This window comes from Mobula birostris, chromosome 1 (genome assembly GCF_030028105.1).
Source record: "Mobula birostris isolate sMobBir1 chromosome 1, sMobBir1.hap1, whole genome shotgun sequence".
NCBI classification, from domain to species: Eukaryota; Metazoa; Chordata; class Chondrichthyes; order Myliobatiformes; family Myliobatidae; genus Mobula; species Mobula birostris.
In genome coordinates, this window is record NC_092370.1 from 156189407 (window position 1) to 156213334 (window position 23928).

The 23928-nt window shown below is 43.6% G+C and overlaps 1 protein-coding gene across 1 annotated transcript; it reads left to right on the forward strand.

Moving 5' to 3' along the window:
* Positions 1-1480: 1480 nt before the first annotated feature.
* chp1 (calcineurin-like EF-hand protein 1) lies at positions 1481-22984 on the forward strand. Its single transcript, XM_072264577.1, has 7 exons — positions 1481-1623; positions 1795-1867; positions 11883-11963; positions 18251-18378; positions 19528-19589; positions 20776-20898; positions 21086-22984. Exons 1-7 carry the CDS (start codon positions 1557-1559, stop codon positions 21137-21139), a joined length of 588 nt encoding a protein of 195 aa, XP_072120678.1. The 5' UTR covers positions 1481-1556; the 3' UTR covers positions 21140-22984.
* The last annotated feature ends 944 nt before the right edge of the window (positions 22985-23928 follow it).

Below are 23928 nucleotides of genomic sequence, written 5' to 3' on the forward strand. Positions count from 1 at the left end.
AATTTCCCACTCCACTTCTCTATTGCCCATTCCCATTTCTCTCTCTCACCTTATGTCCATCTGGTTCTCCTCCCCTTTCTTCTTTCTTCCATTCCTACCTGTCCACTCCTATTAGACTCCCCCTTTTTCAGTCCTGTATCTCTTTCGCCAGTTAACTTCCCAGCTCTTTACTTCATCACCCCTCCCCTCCCCACCCGGTTTCATCTGTCACCTTGTGTTTCTCCCCCCTGTCCTCTCTTTTTTCTCCAGTTCTGCCGAAGGGTCTCAGCCCGAAACGCCGACTGTACTCTTTTCCATAGATGCTGCCTGGCCTGCTGAGTTCCTCCAGCATTTTGTGTGTGTGTTGCTCGGATTTCCAGCGTCTGCAGATGTTCCTTTGTTTGTGATAGGATCGGGGTTTACTGTTTGACAGTAGGAGGTCACCCACTGAAGATGGAGATGAGGCAATTTCTTTTCTCTCTGAGGGTTAATATAACTGAAGGGCGGTGGATGCAGAGCTTTGGAGTTGGATATTTGATGAGGAAAAGATTGTAGTTGAAGTTATCTTGGTTCTTGGTTCTTGATCCTCCAAAATATTCCGCATGGAACTTAAACTGGAGGTGGTGGAGGGTGGACTTAAGAAGGAGATTTTTGAAGAAGAAAAGCTGCCTTAAATTTAATTGGGTTTGGTTGTGTGACTATGGTAGGATGAAGATTATTCCATGCTTTAATTGTGCGGGGGAAAAGTGAACTGCTATACACATCTGACTTGGTAGTTAGTATTTCAAATTGAGTTGAGTGCCCTCTTCTGCTCCTAATAGGTTTGGGTTTGATGTGGGATTGGCAGTCTATGTCGAGCTGACCATTTAACATTTTGTAAAAACAGGACAGGCGGAGCTTCATGTCTGTCTTGGAGAGAGTTCACTTTAATGAATTTAAAAGTTGAGTGACACTCGCTTCTCTTTCATAGGTATTCGTGACAAATCGGGCTGCCTGTCTTTGGACTCGCTAGATGGAAATAGTGTTTTTGTTTGTGTATGGGTCCCATGCAGCAACTGCATATACCAAATGTGGCCTAACAATGGTGAGGTACAACTTCTCCTTAACTGAAGCTGAACAATGATGAAAATTGCATCTCAAAAAATTTAGACCTCCTGTGCATGATGTGTCTGACTTTTCTGGATTTTGATACCAAGATACTTGATCTGTTTGGTTTATTCAAGGGTGACACAGAGGATTTTAACACGCATGGTTTCACATTTAGAAGAATTGAACTGCATGCCCCGTTGTTGTGACCACTCCACCTTACCAAATCATAGTAATTTGTAGAATATTTAATGTATTGCACTGTAGTGATGCCGCAAGACAGCGAATTTCACAACACATGTCAGTGACAATACTACTGACTGAAGTTGCAGTGAAGTTACCCCGAGTTCTGCGGAGCGGAAGATGAGGACAGGCGCTGCCGCTCTTGCGTCAGCAAGCCACGCCCCGTGAGGTCAGTGGGCGTGAGGTGACGTCACCGGAGCGGAGGGGGGCCTCTGCAGCGCGTCGGGAGCTGAAGGCCGCAGCACGAGATGGGCTCCAGGGCGTCCAGTCTGCTCCGGGAGGAGGAGATCGAGGACATCAAGAAGGAGACGGGCTGTGAGTCCGGGGCCGGGCGGGGAGATGGTGGGGTGGGAGGGGGCGCGGTGGGTCGCCGTTTCACTCATCGTTGCCGAGCTAGCACTGAACTAATGTCATGCAGGCAGGGAAGATGTTGTCACTGAACCTCACATTCAGCCCCATCTGATGGCTTTGTGTGTTTTTTGCCAGTCTCTCACAGCCAGATTACACGCCTGTACAGCAGATTCACCAGCCTCGACAAGGGAGAGAATGGTACTCTCAGGTGAGGAGCGCAGTCTTTATTGCTCAGCCAGTTTCATGGATATGATTATGGGATTCTTGTAAAATCCCCTGTTGGTTTTCTATTTCTAACGTGCCTGGTCTTTGTGGTTATATTGTTGTGCTTGCATCAGTTCTCCTTAATGTGTGTCACCAAATGGAATTTTTGCTGACACATCCTGCCTGCCAGTGTTCCACACGGCTGGTTTGGTGTAACAGCATAAGAAGAGCTAGCTGTACTAATGCTTTGGGAGAGAGTTATCTCAGGAATGAAATATCCTGTGGCCAGCCTCACCTTGAGCTGTCTTTGATCATGTGGTCCATAAGGTTAGGTATGTTTCATCCTCAAAGGCCAGACTGGATTGAGCCTAAGGAATCAGTACAACACAGAAACAGGTCAACAGCCCACTGAGTATTTGGTTGGTGCATCCACACATTTGCACTAATGTATGTACATCAATCCTGTTTTTTAATTCTCCCCTCATTCTCATCAAACTGTCCTCCCCCACACACAAAATTTCTACCACTCACCTGTACACCTGCAGTAACTTATCACAACCAGTGAACCTACCAATCTGCACATCTTTGGGATTTGGGAGGAAATCTGTGTAGTCACAGGGAGAACACACAGTTAGCACTTGGGTCCTTTGATTTCTTTTAGTTCAATGCGACTGCTTAATTCTTCTTGCCTTTAACATCCCCTTCCAATTCAAAAAAGTGACTAATTCACTTGTATAAAACTATTCAAGGGCTCTTTGTGGTTGGTGCATGACAGAATTGCATTGTCTCTGGTATTGATGGCAATTGTTCTGCATTAGTTGTATGTTTCTGTCACCTTACTGTGTCCATGTATAATAGAACACATAATCCCCCTGGCTAACTAATCAGGAACTTGAGTGCTGTTTTCAGGTCACTCATTAGCCGTCATGGCTCCCGTGGGTGAAGAAATTCTAACTTGTCCTGACTACTCATGACTTTCTGGTCTGAGACTGCTTGTGATGGGAGTTCATAAGACATATGAGAGTTGGGAAGTTTATATGCTCCATGAAAGTAGGGAAGAGGATGTGGCAATGACTGGAAAGGATGCCAAGGCATTTAACTGTTAATTGTCCCACTATACTTTGCAATCTATCAGAGACTCATGATAAGTAGGCCCTTTGGATCTCCAGCTGCTAAGCACTCATTTTTTTTTTTTTATTTTTACAGTATTTCCCTCATATCCTATCAATTCAAGTTTAATTCTCATTTAACCATACATGGAATGCAGCCAGACGAGAACGCATAACTGTGGGGTCAAGGTGCAAAGGAACACTACCAACAGTCACACACAAGGGGGTCACAGTCGTGTAATAAGAGTCCAGACGCTGCCCCCTGATGCATTTATGATATGTGCACTTTGTCCTGCAATATGTGCACTCTCCTCTGCAGGCATTGCTTCTATTTCAGGTGCAATGACATGCTATTCCTCATTTAATTTTCAAGTGTGTTTGGAAAACATACAATGTGAGAAATTATTTTATCATTATGACTTTTCTGTGTATCCAAAGAAATAGAACACAAACCTCAAGTCTCTAGTGGAAATAATAGTAGTCTCTTAAGGTAATGCCTATGGTTAGACAGTGGGGAGAGTCTGTTCTTAGTGGATGACAGGCCAAGTAGGGAGAGATAATTGTGGTTGGAAGTCGATTGCAGAGATCTGAAGAACAGGCAAAGGTGTAACTGTTGAAAAGTTATTTTTTAAAAAATGTATGGTTAGAAATAATAGAAAATTGTTATGAATTACTTTGTCACAACAAGACAATTGCATATTTTAAGGAAAAATTAGATACTGTTTGAACCAGTGAAGGATACAGACTGTTGTCGGGCCACTGGGACGAGAGGAAGATTAGTCAGGTTGTGGATGAAGGTGGGACAGAAAGGAATGCAGACGCCAGTGCTGAGCTCTTTCTTGTCCTTCCCTGTAATGAAGCAATCAGAATGTGGCAATGCTATGTGACTGCACCCTGTAGCCTTGCATAATTTCACTATTTTTTGGCTTTAGAGCGCATGTCCGTGTCTTTCCTGCCCCTTCACTCAGTTAAAACTCTGTCGTTTTGTGAATTTTTGTCTCCAGTTGCATTGTCATTCTCCATGCCATCCAATCCCAGACGTGAGGTTTATAGTTCACTTTTTTTGGAGCTTAAGTTGGTCTCATGGCCAGCACTGATATGAAGGGCTGAAGGGCATGTTCTTGTGCTGTACCGTTCTGTATTAATGGGGATATAATGGTTTTAATCCAACACCCTTTCCACCCCAAATTTTCTAAGTGTGTTTATGAATTTGTAGGCGCAGAGTCAAGTGATCACCTCCCATGACCATTCTTGTAAGCATCATCTACATTGGCAGGCCACAATGCAAGTTTATTCTTGATCATTAGCTCTACGAGTTGGATTTGCTGTCATGTATCAGCAAGATGAGTTTTGTTTTAATGTTGGACCCTTTGAAAGCAGCTAGCAGTGCATTGCTTTGATTTGTCATGGAATGATGACATAGTTTAGCTTAGAATGAACTTGACCTGGGTCCAATTCTCAATCTGCTGGAGGAGCTCAGTGGGTCAGGCAGCCACCTGTAGAAGGAAATCAACAGTTGATATTTTGGATTGAGACCCATCATCAGGACTACAAAGGAAGAGAGCAATGCCAGAACAGCAAAGTGTAATATGAGATGTTACTCTCTGATCTGTACCTGGCATGTAGAGGATGGTGTGGACAGACAAATCAGTGAGGGAATGGGAAGTGGAATTACATTAAGTGAAAGTAGAATGGGAAGTTGTCTGAAACCTGACAGTGTCAACATCAATTCCTGACTTTCGGTAATCACTCTCCCCCACACCCCTCGGTTTTCCCTGTAACCCTAGCTCCATCACCCCTCCTCTTTCCCTTCCTCTACTGTTATGACAACCCATCATCTTCCCCTTCCTCTCTGATCGCATGTTTCCTTCCCTTGTTCCATCATCTCAGACTCATGTTTAATATCACCGCTATATGTCATGAAATTTGTTGTTTTGCAGCAGAAGTACATTGCAATATATCGTAATAAGAACTATACATTATATGCAGTACTGTGCAAAAGTCCTCGGCACTTGTATTGCTCAGGTACCTAAGACTTTTGCAGACGGAGGGCAAGTTTGTAAATCAGGCAGGAGCAAAGGATGTTGGGAATGGCAAGGATAGAGCACCGCAGGCGGGGTGTGGGGCAGGTGGCAGAGAAGGAGTGCCAGGGATGGGGGTTGGCGGAGGTGTAGACGCCTAGCCTGAGGCACCAGGCGAAGTCATTTGATTCCAACCATTTGGTTTATTGATCATTACAGAATGTCTATCGGGTTCTTTCTACACCCTCCCCTCTCCCTTCCCCTTTCCCCAACCACGATTCCCCTCTTCCAGCCCCCTTCCCACTCTCAGTCCACAATAGAGACCCATATTAGAATCAGGTTTATCATCACTCACTTATAGAAATTAAGTTAGTATTCATGGGTTCAAAGTCCATTCAGAAATCTAGTGGCAGAGGGGGAAGAACCTATTCCTGAAATGTTGGGTGTGTGGCTTTAGGATTCTGTACCCTCTCCTTGATGAGAATGACGGCATGCCCTGGGTGATGGGAGCAGTTAATGATGGATACGGCCTTTTTGGGGCATCAGCTTTTGAAAAAGTTCTGGATGCTGGGGGACCAGGTGGAATCCTCTATGGTACATCTGCAGAAATTTGCAAGTGCCTTTGGTGATATCCCAATTCTCCTCAGACCCCTCATGAAATGTAGCCACTGTTGCGCCTTTTTAGTAATTGCATCAATACGTTGGATCCAGGATAGATCCTCAGAGATGTTGACACCCGGGAACTTGAAACTGCTCACCCTTTCCTCCTCTTATCCTTCGATGAGGACTAGTGTGTTCCCTCACACAAGATAGCACTGGTACTCTCATCTATCAGATTCCTGATCTTTCCCCCCTTTGCCTTCCCCACCTGTCACCTTCCAGCTTGCATTTTTCCCTAACCCCCCACCCCTCCTGCCTTTCCCCTTCACTTGGATTCACCTGTCTCCTGCCAGTTCATGTTCCTCCATCTCTCCCGCCCTTTTATTCTGGCTTCTGCTTTATTCCTTCCCAGTCCTAATGAAGGGTCTCGGCCAGAAACATCACCTGTTCACTTTTGCTGCCTGACCTGAGTTCCCCCAGCATTTTATGTGTGTTGATCCAGATTTCCAACATGTGTGGTTTTGTTTGTGTCTCTGGTTCCAATTTTACCCCTTCCACCTGGGACTAGTGAGTGGGTAAGTTCTCACCCGCACAGCTCCATTCTTGCTCTTTTGGGCATTGTTGTGAAGATTTTTCATCATAAATTGGCACTCTTAAAGGTTGCCAACATGAAGAGAGAGTTGTTTTTCTAACAACATCCTGTGATGTGATGTAATTTTTGAAGGCTATGAGGAGAGGGAAGTCTGTAAATATGACACAATTAAGTCACTTAACCTCCAATTAAATTGTGACTTGCTTGCACCACATTCTGAGTGTAATTTGCAGAGTTAAATTGCTTCCTCTAGGACAGCAGCTCAGTATGCTGTACATTTAAAGAATATATTGAACTTGCAAGTTCCATGCAGTTAAAACCAGTTCTGATTCACCCCCACAGTCAGACCAAGGTCAGACAGTTTGCTTCATGTCATCAGGTTCACATCAGCTGATGTACAGTCAAAGTAATACTCAGCCCTGTGGGTCTATACAGTACCATCACCACCACCATTAGCAGCCTCTATAAACAAGGTTTATTTATGTATTTTCAAGTGAAGCAGGAGGTTTTTTTGGTCCATCAAGTTTATATCAGCTCTTGGAGCATTCTCCTTTAGTTGCCTCTCTGCCACATGTTCCCTTTCGCATACCCATCGGTTTCCCCCTCCTGTATCTCTCCTTCTTCATTCACTGCGACCCACCCACCCCAGGGAGTCATTGACATTGAGCAGTGTGTGTTTGGGGTGCAGAAGGAAACCCATACAGTCACAGAGAGTGTCCATTGTTGTCTGGAGTTTACACACTGAGGTTAAGTTGGGGTCTGTGGAGCTGAGGGACAGCAGTACTGTGTATTGTGCACTCTGCTGTAGGAGGAGTTTCACTGATGACCTTGGAATTTCAAAATCGAATCAATCCTGTACTTCGAACTACTGTCAGTATTGTTATGAAATAGGTGTAGCAATCAGATAGCTCTCAGTGAGTGCCACAAATAACCACATCATGCTCGTGCACTCTGGGTTCTGGACTCATGGATTGGCTGTTTGGAAATAGATCGTTTGGCCCATTAAATCAGTGCCAACCATCAGGCAATCAAATCAAATCCTACCCTAACCAAATTTACCCTTCCCATTTTAGCATCATCTCACCGCAGGTTCCAGCATTTGCCTACACTGGGGGCAGTTTACTACTGCTAGTTGCCCTACCAATCTTTGGGATGTGGGAAGAAAGTTGAGCACAAGGTCACATGGAGAAAGTGCAGACTCTGAACGGACAGCATCTGAGGTCAGGACTGAACCCAGGTTGTTGGAGCTGTGAGATTATAGCTCTACTAATATTCACAAAAATGGACATGGCTCTCTCCTGAGAGTGTCATAGATATCTGAGAGCTCTCTGCCTTTCTAGAGATTTCTGCCTCAGACTGGAGACATACTAACTGATATGCTGTGTAATTTATGAGAAGATATGAAATAGAAGCAGGCATGAGCCATTCAACCCTTTGTGCTGACTCTAACCATGTGGGTTGTGGTTGGTTGTTTAGTGTAGTGTTGCTTATTTGCACTAACCCATATCCCCTGATAAGATTAGGATATTCAGTTTATCTGGCTTTTCACTACTTGATGGGAAGCTAAGTAAACACACAAGTGTATATTTCTGGTGTCAGGGTGATGAAGGGTCGTGTACGCAATTATCTTGTACCTTGAACCAAATGACTCTTTTCTATGCCTTAAGTTCGACAGCAAAAGACATGCAAGAGTCTCTAGAACTTGCTAAAGTCTCTGTTCATGTGTCCATTATAAGAAAAGCATTGAACAAGAATGGTGTTTGTGGAAGGAAGCACTCTTCTCCAAAAAAAAACATTGCTGCACATCTTAAGTTTGCAGAAGACCACCTGGATGTTCTGCAATGCTTCTGGGACAGTGTTCTGTGGACAGATGAGACAAAAGTTGAACTTTTTGGCAGAAATGCAGGTTGCTATGTTTGGTGGTAAAAGGGCACTGCACACCAACACCAAAACCTCATCCCAATTGGAAGGGGCATCATGGTTTGGGGCTGTTTTTCTGCCCCAAGGCCTGGACAGCTTGCAGTGGATGAGGGAACAATAAATTCAAAATTGTATCAAGACATTTTACAGGAGAATGTCAGGGTGGCGGTTCATTGTTCAAGACCATGAGCTGAAACACAAAAGTAGATCAACAACAGAATAGTTTAGAAAGAAGAACATTCATGTTTGGAATGGCCAAGTCAGAGTCTGTTCCTTACCCCAATTGAGATGCAACACACAAAAGTTGCTGGTGAACGCAGCAGGCCAGGCAGCATCTCTAGGAAGAGGTACAGTCGACGTTTTGGGCTGAGACCCTTCGTCAGGACTCAGAAGAGTCAGTCCTGACGAAGGGTCTCGGCCCGAAACGTCGACTGTACCTTTTCCTAGAGATGCTGCCTGGCCTGCTGAATTCACCAGGAACTTTTATGTGTGTTGCTTGAAATTCCAACATCTGCAGATTTCCTCATGTTTGTCCAATTGAGATGCTGTGGCATGACCTGAAGAGGGCTGTTCATGCAAAGTATCCCAGAAATATTAATGAACTGGAACAGTTTTGTAGGAAGGGATGGTCTAAAATTCCTCCTCACTGTTGTGCGAGTCTGATCAGCACCTACGGGAAATGTTTGGTGGAGATTATTGCTGCTAAAGGAGGTTCTACCAGTTATTAAGTAAAGATTCATACTTTTTCCAGCCTGAACTGTGAATGATTAAACAATGTGTTCAATAAAGATGTGAAAAGTATAAATGCTTGTGTATTATTAGTTTAGGCTGTTTGTCTGTTATTGTGACTCTGATGAAGGTCAGACCACATTTTATGAGTAATTCATGTAAAAAAAACAGGTAATTGCAAAGGGTTCACAAACTTTTTCTTGCAACTTGTAAATAAATTGGATCAACACACACAAAAGGCTGAAGGAACTCAAAGCCAGGCAGCATCTATGGAAAAGAGTATAGTTGATATTTCGGGCCAAGACCCCCCCCCCCCCCCCATATCATTCCCCATCCTCTTTTCCCTAATCTCCTTGCCTTCCCATCACCTCCCTCTGGTGCTCCTCCCTCCTCCTTTCTCCCATGGCCTTGTGTCGTCTTCTATCAGACTTCCTCTTCTACAGCCCTGTATCTCTTTCACCAAACAACTTCCCAGTTCTTTACCTCATCCCTCCCCCTTCAGGCTTCATCTATCACCTTCTGTTTTTCTCTCTTTCCTTCTCCCCCCCCGCCCCATCTTTTAAATCTACTCTTCAGCTTTTTTTCTTCAGTCCTGCCAAAGGGTCTCAGCCCGAAATGTCGACTGTACTCTTTTTCCATAGATGTTGCCTGGCCTGCTGAGTTCCTGCAGCTTGGATTTCCAGCATCTATGGATTTTCTCTTGTTTATGAACTGACTCAGCTTGTTAACCTAGATGCTCCAGTTTTCATTGAGACTCTAACTGGCTTGTACGAGTTGAGTTTAACATAGAACATAGAATAGTACAGCATAGTACAGGCCTTTCAGCCCTCAATGTTGTGCAAACCCTGCCTCCCATATAATCCCCCACCTTAAATTCCTCCATATACCTGTCTAGTAGTCTCTTAAACTTCACTAGTGTATCTGCCTCCACCACTGACTCAGGCAGTGCATTCCACGCACCAACCACTCTCTGAGTAAAAAACCTTCCTCTAATATCCCCCATGAACTTCCCACCCCTTACCTTAAAGCCATGTCCTCTTGTATTGAGCAGTGGTGCCCTGGGGAAGAGGTGCTGGCTATCCACTCTATCTATTCCTCTTATTATCTTGTACACCTCTATCATGTCTCCTCTCATCCTCCTTCTCTCCAAAGAGTAAAGCCCTAGCTCCCTTAATCTCTGGTCATAATGCATACTTTCTAAACCAGGCAGCATCCTGGTAAATCTCCTCTGTATCCTTTCCAATGCTTCCATATCCTTCCTATAGTGAGGCAACCAGAACTGGACACAGTACTCTAAGTGTGACCTAACCAGAGTTTCATAGAACTGCATCATTACATCGCGACCCTTAAACTCTATCCCTCGACTTAGTTAAGCCCCTTGTGAGAGCTTCTCATCTGGTTGACCAGGAGTGTTTTTATTGTGTGTTCTCTCCTTTATCCTCAAAAGTATTCTCCATGCAAGCTGCCCAGTGTGTGCCCCCATAAAAAGCATTGCTAATGTTTACTCTGTGGTTTGTGAAACACATTCTTTTATCTTTTTCTATCTCTTGTAGTCAACAAGGTAAAGTAATTAAACTATTAAAGAAGGTTCTTTGGGGGTAACATCATTATGTTGAGGGTCTTTGCATTCACAAAGCTACAACATTGGGTCAAAAGGTAACTTGCTAATGAGTGTTTTGATGAAATGATGACTGGTTTCCCTTCCTACAGGTGGTGCTTAACTGGTTGAGTTATTCTACCATTTCTGTTTGCTTATAAATCAGAAACCTGAAATTGTCAATCATCTTTCTTCCACTGATCTACTAAATTAAGTGGTCAGAAGAAAACATTCAGTGTAGCTTTTATCAAAATGAAGGGCTGTGTTACGATCTTGTTCTTGAGTTGGTGGCTCTTTATCGATGTATTTATTTGGCGATACATTGTGGATCAGGCCATTCCGACACGTTGAGCCACAACTACCCAGCTTGACACTTACTTAGCCCAAGTCTAATCACAGGACAATTTACAATGACCAGTTAACCTACTGACCAGTACACCTTTGGACTGTGGAAGGAAACCGGAGGAGAGCCACGCAGTCACAGGGAGAACATACAAACTCCTTACAGACTCTGCTATAATTGAACTCTGAACTCTTGATACCCTGAGCTGTAATAGTATTGCGCTAGCCGCTACACTACCATGGTGCCCCACAGTAGCGTAATGGTTGTTCTGGATGTTAAGTTTTAATATGAATTTTTTTTCCACAACCCACCTGCAGTCTCCAAATCTATGAATTTAGGATCTCTGACTGGCAGAAGAGATGGGGTAAGGTTTAACCTCCGTTCACCTGGAAGAGGTACAATGTATCAGCTAATCTGGCACATTGGGTATGGAACTAAAGATTTGATTGAAAAGATGTCAATGCAGAATTCAGATGAGCTCAAACACGAGGAATTCTGCAGATGCTGGAATTTCAAGCAACACACATAAAAATTGCTGGTGAACGCAGCAGGCCAGGCAGCATCTCTAGGAAGAGGTACAGTCGACGTTTTGGGTGGAGACCCTTCGTCAGGACTAACTGAAAGAAGAGATAGTAAGAGATTCAGATGAACTGTTGCACAAGGGCTGAGTGTGTGATATGGCTCACCCAAAGGAGACAGAGACATTTCAACTGTGTTGTGGGCTTTAGAAAGGCAGTGCTGTCATTTTGGTGAGTGTGCATGCATGAGAAGTCTAAAACTTTTGTATATGGTATAATGGATGGAAATGGCCTCTAAGATTCTACTCATGGTTGGTCTAGTAATCATCACTTCCGATTGCACTGTGGAGTTGGTTTCTGCATTTTGTGTGACTTTGTGACGTCCAAGGATTAGTGTTTCTGTTGGGTGAGAAACCAGGTGGATGAGTTTGCATTGCGAAACAGGTGGAATGAACATTGATTTCCCAATGTCATTTCTGAAATGAATGTTTTGCATTGTGTCTGTTGGGTAAGTCATTTTACCAACGTCACTGTTGGGAACTTGTGCCCAATCTGTTACTAATTATTCTGCTCTGTCTTTCTGTCCACAGTCGTGAAGATTTCCAACGGATACCTGAGCTGGCCATTAATCCTTTAGGAGACAGAATAATTAATGCCTTCTTCCCAGAAAAGTAAGCAGTTACTGATTATTTGTATTTCCTCCTCAGATAATGTCCTCTTATGCTTCTCTGCCAAGCCTCCAATTCAAGGCTGAGCTTAGTGATTGCCCATCCCTGAAGTATCGGGTTACTGCAGTACAAGGATTGGAATATCTATCTCCCATGAAGTTTCCTTCCATTCCCTGAAGGCAAAACTTGAAGGTGGTTTGTCTAATCCATTCAGGGATGGGGACATTTGTACCATCCCACCTGCAGAGTTTGTGGGCTACATCACACCAATCCCATTCACCCCATTAGGGATTCTGTTTCCTCATTGGCATTAAACCTGAATTTACCATTTATTTGTTCTCAAGTTCCCCTCATTTTAAAGTCACATTTGGATGATGAGCTTCCTTTCCTGCCTCAGTTGGCACTAACACAAGGCCTTTGTGATTCAGGAACTTCATTGCTACAGCTGAGTGGGGGCAGTGTGCAGGTGTAGAATGGGAGCCTAGCCTACTGGATAAAGAATTCCTTCCCCCAATGGGAATTTATGAACCAGTGGGTTAAAGCCATACAACAGGGGAAACAGGCCCTTTGGCCAACTCATCACTGTTGAACGGACTGCCTACCAAGCTAGTCACATCTATCTGCGTTTAGCCCATAGCTCTTTCCTGTCCATGTACTTACCTAGATGGCTTTTAAATATTGCTGACGTGCCTGCATCAACCACTATTTCTGGCAGGTCATTCCAAATATTCACCAAATAATGATTTAAGACCAGTCAGCAGTTTTATGGTCACCCTTGCTATCTTGTCTTTTAGATTGTTGAATGTAAATTCCCAAATTGCAGAGCTGTTTCTTTTCCCCAATACTTGGGTTACCGATCCATTCGTGTAACCACTGCTTTAGTGCAGGTGTGGTGTTACAGTTGGGTGACTGGGAAGACTAACCCTGAGACCTTCAGTTGAATCAGATGATGCTCAGCATTAGTATTTGTATTTCTGTTCACCCATTGCACAGTTCATGGTTTTGATACTGTTCTCCCATTCCAATACCATCCAGCTGCCCCTCTTGATTTACTGATGGGACGTTTGTCTTGAATAAAATGTTAACTTTACATTGTCCATCTTTTTGTTTTAAGCTTCCAGGGGGTGTCCTTTTCTGTTTTCAGGGTGGGGGCTTGTCGGAGGGAATTGAAAGGCAATGAAAGTGACTTGACATTATTGGTTATTGGAATGTGCTCCTCCATGTGAAAGGTTGGAATTGTCTCCAGACTGAGTTTTTGAGTGGTGAGTAGGCACTGAAAGCATTGGTGCCTGTGAGCCTGTACCCTTGAGTTGTAGGAAGAGCTTACTGGAATGGCTGTTCCCACTTCCCTGGAAACTGACCCTGGCTTAGATGCAAGCATTTTGCTTTTGTGGCTTGGAGTTAACATGGGCATCCTGTCAGGGATTCTGAATGGGACTGGAGGTTGTTACTTAATATTCTTTTCTATCCCAGGAGTACTGAGGCAGTTGCAGGGCTGATACTTGGAGCATATCAGGAATGCCATGCACTACATTCATTATTCAGGTATTCACACCTGAGTAGCTGTTATGCAAAAGATGTCCAGTTATAATTACCCTTGGGTTTCTGCTTGCTTCCTCTGTTGCTTCCAGTCATTCAGTTTCTACAACACTAGTGCAAGCTGGTTGTGCAAGGCAAGACCGCTGCTTTGTAAGTTAGACTCTAGAGAAAACTGGTTTGGTTTGATTGGAGATTTGTCAAACCCAACATTACTGTAACCAAGCAATAAGCCTCTTCAAGGAGTGGAGGTTTGTGTTTTCAAATCTGTTTCCTCAAAGAGGCTTGGTTACAGAAATAGTACTTATCCAGTACCTCCTAAGGCTGTGATAGCTGTTCACTTTCTTTCTAACCCAGGGGTCCCCAATCCTTTTTTGCACCGTGGACCAGTTTAATATTGATAATATTCTTGCAGACTGGTTAAGTAGGGTTAAACTCGCCTCAACATATCTTTTGCAGTTAGGGTTGCCAACTTTCTCACTCCCAAATAAGGGACAAAAGTAGCAGTCAAATACGGGACACTTGTGTTTACCCATAAAAGACTACGGTGACCATGAAATGCACATCAAAGTTGCTGGTGAACGCAGCAGGCCAGGCAGCATCTCTAGGAAGAGGTACAGTCGACGTTTCAGGCCGAGACCCTTCGTCAGGACGTGTGTTGCCTGAATTTCCAGCATCTGCAGAATTCCTCGTGTTTGCGTGACCATGAAGCCCTTGCATGGCGCGTGATGTGCGTACGTGCCGATTTTTCCCCCCACTAATTGGTTTCAACTTAATCTTCCCGACTACACTGTACATACACAACCTATATAAAGTAGAAATAATGTATTATTATATCATTCCTGCTTTTACTATGTTAGTGTTAGTTGGTATGATTTGGTAGGTTTTTTTTGGGTCTGAGAACACGCAAAAAATTTTTCCTACATAAATTAATGGTAATTGCTTCTTCACTTTACGCCATTTTGGCACGAAAGGTTTCAGAGGAATGCTCTACCTTAGCGGGGGAAATACAGGACAACGGTGGTCTCGTATGGGACAAACCAATTTAGCCCAATATACGGGATGTCCCGGCAAATACAGGACAGCTGGAAACCCTATGTTCAAGTTCAGCAGTGCGTGACAGGGAATGAGGAAAGGTGCAGCTGACTTGTATCATTTCCTTGCTGCCCAGTAGCACATGCTTTGCGGCCCGGTGGTTGGGGATCGCTGCTGTAACCCATCTCCACAGCCGGAATACATTTGGTAATACAGGATGAGAACCCTTTATCTGAAATTCCAAAATCCAAACCAGTCCAAATTTTTTTGAGTGCTGTAAATTCCATAAGGTGATGGGAAGGTTGCCGGGCGATGTGCAGGTCTCTGCATACCACTGACAGTTCTGAGAAGTGAGCTCACGTGTAGTGAACCAAAGTTAATGAAGAATAGAAAAACATTGCATAAAGTGAAAAAAGAAGATCTTGTTTATGTATTGAAAGTTTGTTCATTGATGTCAGAGTGAACACATGCTGATTCATGACATACTGATCGTAAAACAAGTAAAGATCTATCATGATGAAATGAGAATTGAAGGTAATTGTGAATATTCAGCAGACTGGTTGCAGAAATTTAAGAAAAAGCATGGTATTTTTTTAAAGATTTGTGGTGATAAAGAGTCTGCTGATCATGAGACAGCAGAGAAATTCACTGAGTTTGCTGAGATCAGATCGTGGCTGACGAAAATCTAACACACTGAACGACTGCATCAGTGCATTTGTGTGGTGAACGAATGTAAGACAAAGTCTGCTTACTGGTAACAAAAATTTAGTTGGGATTGATGACGATGACTGACTGTCCACCTGAGCCGGCATGGTAGTGATAGCTTACCTTTCTGATGGTTCAATATATACATTATTGATTTGTGCACAAAATTATTAGAATTATTAAATAAAGCTTCCATCAGGATATATGTTTAACCTGTGCATGTAATGTAAATGGATTTTGTGTTTAGACTTGGGTCCTATCCCCAAGGTATCTCATTATATAGATGTAAGTATTCAAAAATCCAAACTCCAAAACACTTCTGGCCCCAAGCGTTTTGGACAAGGTGTACTTGTACATTATCAAGTTACTGACAGGAACATCAAGTTTATTGTCATACCTGGACAGAGCCTTCAACTTCTTGTGACCTGAGTACAGATGACTAATTATAGAGCAACATTTCCTGGGCATAAACCTCTTCAGAATCTCAGTAAGTGTGTTGTGAATGGTTTGCAAGTGAAAGTGCAATTTTGGAAAGATCTGTTGGCCAGAATAATCAGTTGTGTGCAGTGGTACATATCCATGCCAAGAGTCACTGTCAGATGGAGCCTTGGGCTCTCTGTCTATTAATTCCTGATCAGTTGTATTTGTAAATTTTTTAGTGTGTAATATAAACAATACATCTAGAGTTGGCTGGGGTTTTTCCTTTGGTTGGATTTTTGGTTGAGAAAGTAAGCAGGTTTAAGGGAAATGCAGTGGTTGTCAAATACATGGATTTTCAGAAGGTGTTTGGCAAAACTGAGGCCTGTATCATTAAAGGTTCAATTGCAGCATGGATATGGAATAGTGTTCATGGCAGAGAATAATGGCAAATGGTTGCTCATACTAGAGGATGGTTAGGGTCAGTGATGGGAGCAGTGTTTCTGATGTGTTAATGAATTGAACAGTATGGGGGGTAAACAGCACATCTGAGGATGACACCAGATTTGACTGGCAGTCAGTGAACAGTAGTGACAGGCTGCAAATAGGCATACACTGGCAGATTGCACTAAAGATCCTTAGTAGGCATGAAGTGATTTATCTTGACTGTAAAGGTAGGGCTATTGGAGACCAGCAATAACCTAGACCTAGGTGTACGTGTACACAGGAGACACAATAGATTGCAGATGCTGGAATCTGGAGCAACACACAAAGTACTGGAGGAACTCACTGGTTCAGGCAGCATTATGGAGGGAAATAGAGAGTTGATATTTCTGGTCAAGATCCTTCATCTGGACTGGAGAGAAAGAGGGGCACATGATGGGTGGTTCCAGGTGAGGAGGGTGAATCAGAATCGGGTTTAATACAGGTCCACAATCCCTTATCGGAAATCCTTGGGGCCAGTTGCATTTTGGACTTTTCGGATTTCAGACACCCCCCCCCCCCCCCCCCGCCAAAACAAAAAAACAAAAATCACGTATGCTCAAGTCCCTTATTTAACCTGTCTCAATGCAGTGGAGTTTAGGACCCAGCAGTGCACCAAACCTACGCACATCCTCCCGTATACTTCAAATCATCTCTAGATTACTTATAATACCTAATACAATGTAAATGCTATGTAAATAGTTGTTATACTGCATTGTTTAGGGAATTATGACAAGAAGAAATTTTATTTCCAACAAAAACATTCAATAAAACATAAAAATATATAGCTTCAAACGAACTGAATCAAACACATGGTAAATGACTTGTTGGAATAAATGTAGAACGTCACTGTCACTGTCACTATGAAACTTCAGTAACTTGTCTTTCTGTTTATTTAAATCATATACAGTGGTGGTTTCAACACTATTTTCTTCAGTAAGACGTCACACAGACACACCACGATCAAGCTTCTGCAATAACTCCACTTTCTGCATTACTGATAATGATAGATGCTTCCTTCTCTTTTTGACATTTTCATGGTGAAATTAAACACAAAGTCAACAGTGAACACAAAATATCAGCGAACTGCAAATGCACGTGTAACCAGTACAAGCGCTGAGCCACAACTGACGTCTGGTGGCCTCTGCTAGTGCTGCCACGTTACACCTGAGTGACTTCAGCTGTTGGCGAAAGAAGCTTCGGTTTTCGGAGCTTTTTGGGTTTCAGAATTTCGGATAAAGGAATGTGCACTTGTACTTTTCAGTGTTGTCAACGTGCCTGCCTCAACCACTTTTTCTGGCAGCTCATTCCAAATACACACCATCCTTTGCTTGAACAAGCCACCACTGATATCCCTTTCTCACCTCTGAACTTAAATTTATGCCATCTTGTTTTTAGCACCTCCTCCCTGCGAAAAAGACTACTTTCACTCTGTTGATGCCCCTCATAATCATAGACATTCCACTTATCAGGTCACCCCTCAATCTCCCATATTCCAGGGGGAAAAAATCCTATTGTTTCGCAATCTCTCCTTGTAATTTTGGCTCTGAAGTCCAGGCAACATCCTGGTAAATCTAGGATTTAGTGCCAGGAAAAGTGGAATGGACATCAGCATGTGTTCATCTTGGGCTCAGTAACAGAAGTCCAGCTCATGTTAGGAACAGCAGCTGGCAAATCCATCCTGCCGGTCTCCCAAATACTTACACGTACAGACTGTACTAAAGTCGGGCATTCGCAGGAATAAAGAAAATGTCTATGGAGCATTAATGCAGGGACAGACTGTTTGAGCAGATATGTCTGATATTTTCTACCCATGGCCCAAAAGTGCCTATTGTCCAAAAAATGCCAATCCATTCTCCTGGCACCTGTTCCTTTCACTCATTCACATTTGACATGCATTAGTCATTGTCATACTTTCACCTCAGTTTACAAGGTCTAAGTTCTGCCTGTGTAGGATTCGTATGTATGGCAGGCTTCATTCTAACTTTTGTAACCCTGGTATTCAGAGTCATTGTGATTCCAATCCTTTGCTGCTTTCAGTGGTCATGCTGTTCAGTTCGTGAGGCTGTACACCTTCCTGCCCTGACACTTTTTTGCTTTCTAAATTTATTCAGTGAAGACCAAGTGAATTTCCGAGGCTTTATGCGGACCCTTGCTCATTTCCGGCCCATCGAGGACAGCGACAAAAACAAAGACCCTCGTGTTCCCGAGCCCCTCAACAGTAGGAACAACAAGCTTCTTTGTAAGTAATTTAGTCATGTCTCTGATGGGGAGAGACATGGTGATATCTAATTGGCAGAGAAGTCAGCTGGTGGGTTAGTGTTGTATCAACCCGTGTGTGGCAGCACATGGCTACAGATTGAGTTTGAGTTAGGTCAGGTTGTCCCAAAAACTCCAGACTGATATAATCGAGCCCTTGGAGGTTAACAATGTGCCATGGTAATGTAGTGGTTAACACGATGCTATTACAGCTTAGGGCGTTGGAATTCAATTCCAGCGTCATCTGTAAGGAGTCTGTACATCCTGTGCGTGGAATGCGTGGGCTTTCTCTGGGTGCTGTGTTCTAGTTCACATTTTAAAGACGTATCATTTAGTGAGTTAATTGGTCCCATAACTAGGCTAGGGTAAGAGTCAGGGATTGCTGGGCAGTGTGGCTCAGAAGGCCAGAAGAGTCTGTTCCATGCTGTATCTCAATAAAATAAAAGGTGCTGGGCAGACAGACATGAAGCAAGACATCTGTGTGCTATTGCGAGTGAAGAAAATTGCGAAACAGTCTGTAAAAGCTGCTGGTCATTGTTCAAGTATGCAAACCTAGGGAGTGCTGCACAACATTCACTCGAACATTGCCTTCTCATACACACTACCAGTATCAGCGGCACACTCCTGTAAACTGCAGGCTTGTAATTGTGTGTCTGTGTGTATTGGAGGGGAGGAGTGGTAGCGAGAGCAATATGAAGCCGACGGTGTACAAGGCAGTTATGGACATTAGATCAAGTGGCTGTATTTGTTATTTTTTATTACAACCTGGATTTATCCTGGGGGGGAGGGGGAGAGGAGGGTGTAGGGCTCTGAGTTCTCGTGACCGTAATGGCTATCCTTGAAACAGACACTGGCTGGTGGGTGGTGATTGTCTTCAGCCTCAGGACAGTGCAATACTGAGAACTGTTTAACAGAAGGGACTTTGTAAGATGGAAATAAAGCAAAGGAGAAAGCTGCTCTCTAGGGCAAAGGAAGGGAGATTTGAGAAGACTGGCGGAGAAAAATGTGATTGAATGCAGAGGGTCAGTTCAGTGCCGGGTCCCTATGAGACTCCAATCACATTGTGCAATCCTGTTTCCCTCAGTTACCCAGACATTGTGACAAATAGAAACACCTCTCTCTTCCATTTCAGTTGCTTTCAGGTTGTACGATCTTGACAAGGATGATAAAATCTCTCGAGAAGAGCTCCTGCAGGTAATGAATGGCGTCTGAAGGTATCCTTTGAGATTTGTTACAGTACTCTGCCAGAGTCTTAGGCACATATATTATATAGCCAGGATGCTTAAGAGCTCTGCGCAGTCCTGTAGTAATTTTATATACTGCACTGTACTGCTGCCACAAAAACAAATTTCATGCTATATGTGAGTGATGATAAACCTGATTCTGATTTGTGTCTCCATTGTGGACTGAGAGTGGGAAGGGGGCAGAGAGGGGGGAATTGTGGTTTTGAAAAGGAGAAGGGAGGGATCAGAAAGCACCAGAGAGACATTTTGTTATGATCAATAAACCATCTGTTTAGAATCAAATGTTCTTGCCCAATGTCTCGGGGTTGGGTGTGTCTGCACCCGTGCCACACACGCCCTGACGGTCCCCTGCCACCTGTTCCTCACCCCCTCCCCCATAGCGCTCCACCCTTGCCATTCCCAACCTCCCACCAGGTTCACAGACTTGCTGTCTGCTCCACGTTGACAAATACAATATTGTGCTCTTGTGATTCTCACCAGACCCTCAGGAGTTCCAGAGCACCTCAAAACTTTTAACATTTGGTTCACAGACCTTACTGTTTCAGAAATTGCCAAATTAAGAAACATTTTCGAGGCATGAACATGTATATCTGGCCTGACAGCTGCAGTGATACTAAACTCCTCTTATGTAGATACAATTATTCCTGATGTTCCAGTGAATATCTCTCATCTAGACTTCTTAAAAATAACCTTGTTGGTGGTTGTGTGCAAATTGCCTTCTGCATCTCCCATATTACTGAAGTTAACTTCAACTTTCCTTCCTTAATTGTAAAGTGCTCTGGGACATTCTGAAAGACCAAATACAAAACTATAAGCCTATCAAAGTGGTCCAGAGATTTCCTCACAGGCTACAGTGTAGCTATCATACAAACATTACAGTTCAAACTCTTGGTTTCCTCTAGAACTTTGCAGTGCCCACAAGCATCCAATCCTGTTGTGTCTCACCTTAAGTAGTTTAAAAGAAAAGTAAACATTAAAATTTTATCAATAATGCAGGCCGGTGTGTGGGTCGCTGGGTGTGTTTGATGGTAATGAGAGTATCTGGTTTTAGAAGGAGCTGGTCATTTCAGGAGTTCAAACAGTTCATCCTCTCCTTTATTGACACATTCATCATTGTCTTACTCTCTTCCATTCAGGTCCTTCGCATGATGGTGGGAGTTAACATATCTGACGAGCAGCTGGGGAGCATTGCAGACCGGACAATTCAAGAGGCAGATCAGGATGGCGATAGTTCGATCTCCTTCACGGAGTTTCAGAAGGTAACAGGAGAAGGAGAAGCACTGTGCTGTAGTAAATTCAGTAACCTGTTCTCCAGTGTTCTGCAGACAGGCCTGTTTCCAGCAGTACTCTTCCCTCTCTATTGTATCTGTGCCCCACTTGTTTTTCTCAACCTGTTCCTTGCTGTTTGTCTCTCCTTCAGTTCACTGTTCCTTTTCTCCCTTGCAGGTGCTGGAGAAGGTTGATGTTGAGCAGAAGATGAGCATTCGTTTCCTTCACTGAATCCTCTTCGCTGTGACTCAGCAGCCGAACTCTCCAGTCAGGCTCTGTCAGCCTCTGACCTCACCATGTTACCTGATCATGTAGAGAAGTTTGTCAATCACACAGGAGACTGCCATTCATTTAATTGGTTTCCCCAATCCTGGGCAGTGGTGGGAATTGTTACTCAGTGTGGCAATTCCTGGGTCCCACCAGTTACCCCTCAGTGTGGCACATTTCACCTGGCTACCACTGAGCAGTGAGGTGCAGGACAAACAAACCGAGTAGCTTGCTGGTGGGACAGTGCTGTACCTTCGGGAGATGACCAGCCTTGAGGGGGTCCATGACTCTCGTGGACTTGAACTGTTCCAGTGCTCCCTGGAATAGACTGTTCTCTGATTGAGCTCTGTACGACTAAGTGGGTGGCAATTAGGTGCTTTTAAATTGTATTTGCTGGTTTTTCTGATCGGGGTTATTGATTATGGGGTATTTATTAGTCCATTATTGTATAAGTTGTTTTTAAGATATTCACATTATAGGCCTTTTAGTGTCGGCTATCTTGCTCTGTTCATTCTCGCTATGTGACTAGTCCATTTTTCTCTAACAGTGTCCATTCCCTAGCACAAGGTCAGGGCTTGTCCAGGTGACGGGAAATGTGACACTATTGATCCTTTCAGATGAGGCCTTTATTTCTCCATTCAACCTTATCAGTTTAGGGCTCCTCTGTGTTGTTTCCACCCTTCCGCCCTCCCTCCCACTCACCACCCCCACAAACACCCACACACCTGGAACCCTTCCCCACTTTCCCATGTTTGCTGGGTGCTGGTGAAATCCCTGCCTGTGTTTATAGCTGCTGCAGCCCACTCAGCTTCGACATTCCTCTACATCAGTTTTGTCGTTTTAGTATTGCCTGTGAAGAGCTTGCCCTTTTCTCAATAACTGGGTTTCTCAGTGAACACTAAAGTTGACTCTGTGAAACCAGTACTTTAATGTGCAGTATAGGATTATAGTGAGGCTGTGGTAGGAGCCCTCTGCACCTCTAGCCTCCAAGCTGATACAAGTAACGTCATTAATTAACCAGTTGCTACATTGCACTCTGTTTATATTTAACTCTTGTTGTGCATGCCTGACTGCATTCATCCTGATAACTCAGCGCCTTTCAGCAATCTTCACACATTTTTCAATGTAGTGTGGATTCCATCACTGGAACACTAACTGGGAGGCAGGGCTGGGACTGCCTGGCATTCTGGAACTTAAACCAGTCACACAGATTTGGTTTATTTTACTTCAGAATGCTCAGACAACTTGACCCTAATTTTGCCAAGCAGTACGCTATAGATTCCAAGCCCTGCTACAGAACCAAGGGATAAACTCCAGTATTTAACTTGGGATCAGATCTTCAGACCAGGGTTCAATCACTTGATCCGATCCTCAGGTCTGCCCTGCTTCTGGGGTTCACACTTGTTCTTTGAGCCAAAATATTTCATCCCATTTGAATTTCTTTTATTTGGGTATTTTTGAGTCTGGCCTTGTATGCTCCACTACAGGGACTGATGTAGCATGTGAAGCTCTTGTCACTAAAGGCTGTGTACAGAATGACTGGCCGGGTACCTTCACTTGCACCATGTTCTGTGTTCCCTCAGAGGCACGTAGGAAGGTGATGATTACGCAAGTCCTCTTTGCAAAGATTGATAGGGAATTTCTGTTCTGGCTGAACTGAGCATATTGTGAAAACTGTTGAGTGGGTGTGACTTGCTGTCAAATACTGGATAGATTCACATTGTCCTTTCCTCAATTGTGCCTTCACTTTCTTCCCTATGAGAAGACTCTCTGTACATTTCATAAATAAAACATTTAATTGTTCCCTCACTTCTACCTTATTGATTTTGGCACTGATTATCATTCATCTCAAATAACACTGGATTATTTTCTTACTATTAAGAGCCCGCCTTGTGATACTGAGTAACAGAAACTTGAGCTGAGCTCATCTGAAGGTCAGGGGACCTTGAACTTTGGTAATTTGTTGATTATGTTTAGGAGACCATCATTGCTGAGGTCACATGATCAAGTTGAAGTTTAATTCTCATTCAACCATCCATGAATACATCATTACTCTGGAACCAAGATGTAACACACAATGCCAACAATTATACAAAGCACGTATAACATATATAAGACAGCAGTAAAATATAGTCGCACAAAAAAAAATAGTCTAAGTCCCTTAGTCCATGAATGTTACAGCAGTCTGCAGTTGAACACAATAGTTTGTCTTCTGCCAAGCAAACACTAGAGGGCAGCACCGACTACAGTATGGACGCTGCGCTACGCCACACTGCCTCAGGAACACTGGTGGAGCGCCTGACTCCAACACCTCCTCCCGGCAACTACAATTGGCCAACACTGCTGTTCGCCAATAAAACAGTCACTTGCAACATTCCACACCACTGATGTCCAACAGGAAATTGAAAAAGACAACCACCTGCTTCGTGTACTCATTCCTCTGTCACAGGCAGCATCATGGTCAGTATCCAGTCCAGTTCCTTCAGTTTCTCCACCAATGAGCAACTCGCTGATGGGATGGGGCTGCAGTATTTTAATGCCCAGGAGGGTCTTGCCATCATTTTAAAAAGACTATCATAATTTTTTCTATAAGTGTGTATATTTTATTGCAGCCTTGGCTTGTGGAGAACATTACTAAAAATAATCCAAGATGTTATAGGTCAGTGCTGAGTCATGCAGGGATTAAAAATATAACAGAAGGCTTTGTTGAAGGGATAATTTTTATGGGTGGAGAGAAGGGACTAGGAGATGAG